Source organism: Camelina sativa, chromosome 16 (assembly GCF_000633955.1).
Source record: "Camelina sativa cultivar DH55 chromosome 16, Cs, whole genome shotgun sequence".
In the NCBI taxonomy this organism is placed as follows: Eukaryota; Viridiplantae; Streptophyta; class Magnoliopsida; order Brassicales; family Brassicaceae; genus Camelina; species Camelina sativa.
The window spans coordinates 26,304,296-26,309,395 of record NC_025700.1 but is presented as its reverse complement, the minus strand read 5'-3'; the positions used below and the strand labels follow the sequence as shown (position 1 = coordinate 26,309,395).

Below are 5,100 nucleotides of genomic sequence, written 5' to 3'. Positions count from 1 at the left end.
AAAAAAAAAAAAAAAAAGAAGGATAACATGGTTAGTTGGTCGTGGAGGATATGTTTTCTTCTAAGAAGCACAAAAGCTTTAATTCCCTGAAAATCGGAAGCTCTCAAATTGCTGTTTTTTTTGCGTTTCCAAAAAATCCACTTTGAAAAATCGTTGGAAGCTTACGATTTTGTTTTGGAAGCTTACGATTATGTGTTGGAAATTAAATACTTATAATAAATAAATTACATTATTTATGTTTGATAATAAATTTTATACATAAACTGAAGTAAATTTTGCAACCACCCAAAAAACAAGGCGGTTTCGTTTGCAAACGAGATGATTGCTTTTTTATTATAGTTTTAACTAAAAGTTGTAATAGAATTCATATTTATTATTCTCTACAAGAATTTATGAAAATAGTTTTTTTTTTTGAATTTCATATTTCATATTTTATGTTATTTTTTATAATTTCTTGTTTATTTTCAACGTTTGTTACTAATTATAACTATTATTGAAATGCTCACTTTAATTCAACCATGTTTTTTTCTATGTTTTCTAACCACCTTCACTACAACCACTAGAACAAAATCAACCACCTCATTTAGATGATGTTACCAATCGAAACCGTTTATTATTTGTAACAAAAACATCATAGAAATTACATGTGAGATGGCTTGCTTAGAACTCGTATACTTAACGTTTTGATTTTCTTTGGTTTTTTGAACATAGGCAATCTGTAAAACCAAGCACGTCCTGATCTTCTATGCTTCAAATGTCTCTTTAAAATAAGTATCATGTTAGTTATGGTTCCTAGAATCCTAGTGTATCTATCTATCTAGCTTGCCAATGTGTGGAATATAAAAATAGTCTCTTTTTCTTCTTTCTAATGTTGCCTTCGTCCTCCAGCTGGCTGGTTTATGTAAGTTCCTAATGTCAACACAAACTATATATATGTCAACACAAACGAACTCACAATATTATATCATTTCTAAAAGTGTAGTATAGATTATACAATGTATAGTCTCATAAAGAAAAAAGAGACAAAGCCCTTGTTATCCTTTTATATCCTTAACCACAAATTAACAATCATCTCCAAATATAGTTTTATTAATTGAATCCATCTAATCTCTCCATTCACCAGTTTAGATACTTTTTTAATTGCGGAAGAGAATCTCAAAATTAAAATAGAAACCTTTCTCGTCCAAGAATTAAAATGGATTCCAGTGAGGATCAACCATAAAATAAGCAGTTACATTGGTTTAGAGACTTTTTAGAATGATACCTGCATAATAAAACTGTTACAATTTTATATCGTGCTTGATAGTAACACAGTTGTTAAATCAACACTTATGTAAACAAGTACGTGTCAATTAATGCGCACATTCGCTATTAGGAATTCAGAAGGTTTGTCTACCCACTAAACACAATTCAATTAAAAAATTTCAAAATAACATAGCGGGACACAAAATTAAGTCAATCAACAAAAGTCATACTAACGAACGGTCAGGATTGTAAGAATGGGTTTACTTACTATGGAGACGCGTTGTAGAGGAAGGCGAAGAATCCTCCATTTATGCTACTGTCACTGAACAAATTTTTTTCCCTTTCAGCTCGGAGCAAAAGTTTTAAAGAGTAAAAAAAGCAAAAAAGAGAGAGAGAAATTGAAAGAAAAGGAAAAAAAAGATCTTCTCTTGTTTCGGCTAGGTTTTCCGTCTTTGTTTCTTTCGTCGGTACACTCAAAGGTGATGATGATTCTAGGGTTTTTTTTGTTTGTTTGTTTTTCTTGTTTGATTCTACTGTAGGGTTTATGTTTTGGGTTTCTTAGGAATGTGGCTTCTTTAATCTCCGGGTTTGTGCCTTTTTGTGTGGTTTCTGTGTTTTTTTTTTTAATTTCAAAAACCTAACTTTGGGAGTTTTTTTGACAAACCCACTAAAAAAGTTGGGTTTTTTTTTACTCTCAGAGGTTGAATGCTTCGCATGCAGTGTTCTTATGGGGGTTTTCGTTGAATTTAGAGTTTAAGTCTCAAAAAGTTTGGGTTTTTCTTGCATATACCGCTTCTTCTCTTTGATTTTGTGGGTTTTTTGTTGTAAAGTTGAGATTTTTGTTCTAAAGTTCGGATTTTTCTTGCATATACTGCTTCCTCTCTTTGATTTTGTGGGTTTTTGTACTAAAGTTGCGATTTTTGTTCTGAAGGTGAGATTTTTGTTGAGGTTTTGTTTCAAAGATGTCACCTTTTGGGGTTTTTGTTAAGAATAAAGCTATGAACTTTCACATGGCTGACGCTTATTTGTTTTTAGTATGTAGGATATAAAAGCTGACGTTTTTCGTGTTAGACATGTTTGCTTGCTTACACTTGCATGTGTCTTTTTTATCCGACTACAAAAATTGGGGCTTTTTGGTTTTAGTCAAAGATTTGCCTTCTCTTTGCAACTTTCACATATGTAGCCACTTTTGCATGTGTATTTGTTTGGTTTTTTGACAAGAGAAGCTTGTGTGTTGAAATTGTTGCTTGGATTGTGTATTTTATTCATACATGTTGAGATCTAAACCTTTTATGTTTGTGTTGTTTCTTTGTTCAGGAGATGGATTCAACAAATGGTAACGGAGCTGATCTTGAATCAGCAAATGGAGCTAACGGGAGTGGGGTTACTTCTGCATTACCCCCTCCGCCACCAGTTATACCTCCAAATGTGGAACCAATTCGTGTTAAAACCGAACTTGCTGAGAAGAAGAACTTGCGAGTACCTATGGCTCGTAAAGGCTTTGGAACAAGGGGCCAAAAGATTCAATTGTTGACTAACCATTTCAGAGTCGACGTGGCTAATCTTCAGGGCCATTTCTTCCACTACAGCGTAAGTTTTGAAACTGTTAAATACATTTTTAGTTAATGGGATTATTTAGCATAAACATAAATAAGGGCAAAATAACAAGTAAATTGAACCTATTAAACTAGAAGGATAGATTGATTTCCATCACTACAGTGAGTATGTTCTTTATTACTGTTATGTTTGCTTATTCTGTTACTTAGTTCTGAATGATGTCAGACTAATGGGATTATTTGTGGGTTTGTACAGGTGGCTCTATTCTATGATGATGGTCGTCCTGTTGAAGCAAAGGGTGTTGGAAGAAAAATCCTTGACAAGGTGCATGAGACGTACCATTCTGATCTAGATGGTAAAGAGTTTGCTTATGACGGTGAGAAGACGCTGTTTACATATGGAGCTTTGCCTAGTAACAAGATGGATTTTTCTGTGGTCCTTGAGGAAGTATCTGCTGCAAGGTAAAACATCATCTGACTTTAGTCATCACATTGGTTATGTGCTTTAGTTTTGGTTCTTGTTGAGGATTTTTTGAGCAGGACTAACGGAAATAGAAGCCCCAATGGGAATGAAAGTCCTAGTGATGGTGATAGGAAAAGACTGCGTAGGCCTAACCGGTCCAAAAACTTTAAAGTGGAAATCAGCTATGCGGCCAAAATTCCTCTACAAGCTCTTGCTAATGCAATGCGTGGACAAGAGTCAGAGAACTCCCAGGAGGCAATACGGGTTCTTGATATCATATTGAGGCAACATGCTGCCAGACAGTAAGTGACAAGTGTTTAGTTTCTTTTTAATTTCATATATTTTTTGTCTTTATAATAAGTATTAACTTTGGTATAATCTGCAGAGGTTGCTTGCTTGTTCGACAGTCTTTTTTTCACAATGATCCAAGTAACTGTGAACAAGTTGGTGGTGACATCTTAGGATGTAGGGGATTTCACTCCAGCTTCAGAACAACGCAGGGTGGCATGTCACTCAACATGGGTACGTAATTTTCACTTGTACTTGATGTTGGTGTTTGATTCTGTCTTTTGTAGCAATGATTTAGTGTCTAATAGTTTATGTTTTGTTTTTATGCCAGATGTTACAACCACCATGATTATCAAGCCTGGCCCAGTGCTGGATTTCCTAGTTGCTAACCAAAATGCGAGGGATCCATATTCGATTGACTGGTCTAAGGTAATTGACTTGTTATGATATGTGGCAACTTCATGGTCGAAACATATTCCTACCTTTTTGCTTTAGCTTGAAACATTTGATCATGTTGTTTTCAACAGGCTAAAAGAACGCTTAAGAATCTAAGGATTAAGGTCAGCCCCTCAAACCAAGAGTTCAGGATCACCGGCTTGAGTGAAAAAAATTGCAGTGAACAGATGTAAGATATTCACTAATTTGACTTTGTAGTGAGATGCATTTGTTTCTGTTCTACATTCTGACATTGAGATCCCTTCCAAAGATAAATGGTTCTCTGAAGTTTGCTAGTTACAATATCTAGGTTTGAACTGAAGAAAAGGAACCCAAATGAAAATGGAGAGTTCGAGACTACTGAAGTGACAGTTGCTGACTACTTCCGCGAAATAAGGCATATTGATTTGCGATATTCTGCGGATCTGCCGTGCATCAATGTTGGGAAGCCAAAGCGACCCACTTACATTCCTCTTGAGGTTTGCCTCTTTTACGTATCAACCTTCTCATGCTAATTTGTTTTGGGAATTCATGCTAATTTGTGTAATATGGTGGAAATTTTGTAGCTCTGCGCCTTGATTCCACTTCAGAGGTACACAAAAGCACTCAACACATTTCAAAGATCTGCCCTTGTTGAGAAATCCAGACAGAAACCCCAAGAGAGGATGACCGTTCTGTCCAAAGTAAAGTATCCTGACTGCTTCATATCTGTTCTGTTTTGTCAGTGAATTGGAACTTATATACTTTTGGTTTCATGCTTTCAGGCTCTGAAAGTTAGCAACTATGATGCTGAACCTCTTCTGCGTTCCTGTGGTATTTCGATCAGCTCCAACTTTACTCAGGTGGAGGGTCGTGTTCTTCCAGCTCCCAAGGTATGGTACAATTGATTACTGTTGACTTGATAAATTATTATCAATCTTTTTCATACAGTTAATTTTTCTCTACTTTTCTTGGACTTACAGCTGAAAATGGGATGTGGATCTGAAACCTTTCCCAGGAATGGGCGATGGAATTTTAATAACAAGGTGCTGTTTCTCTCTGCCTTTCTTTGTGTGTTTTTACCTGTTCAAATAGTCTGATTACCTTTGTTGTGCAGCAATTTGTGGAGCCCAC

General features: G+C 35.5%; 1 protein-coding gene across 1 annotated transcript in view; it reads left to right on the top strand.

The window, feature by feature from the left end:
- LOC104752603 (protein argonaute 4) overlaps positions 1,568-5,100 on the top strand; it is a 6,389-nt gene continuing 2,856 nt past the window's right edge. Inside the window, exons 1-11 of the mRNA XM_010474791.2 lie at positions 1,568-1,724; positions 2,563-2,835; positions 3,058-3,263; positions 3,342-3,566; positions 3,650-3,786; positions 3,884-3,981; positions 4,080-4,177; positions 4,298-4,466; positions 4,554-4,670; positions 4,752-4,859; positions 4,950-5,012. Coding sequence (XP_010473093.1) covers positions 2,566-2,835; positions 3,058-3,263; positions 3,342-3,566; positions 3,650-3,786; positions 3,884-3,981; positions 4,080-4,177; positions 4,298-4,466; positions 4,554-4,670; positions 4,752-4,859; positions 4,950-5,012 — 1,491 coding nt within the window. The 5' untranslated portion in view covers positions 1,568-1,724; positions 2,563-2,565. The remainder of the gene's footprint in view (positions 1,725-2,562; positions 2,836-3,057; positions 3,264-3,341; positions 3,567-3,649; positions 3,787-3,883; positions 3,982-4,079; positions 4,178-4,297; positions 4,467-4,553; positions 4,671-4,751; positions 4,860-4,949; positions 5,013-5,100) is intronic.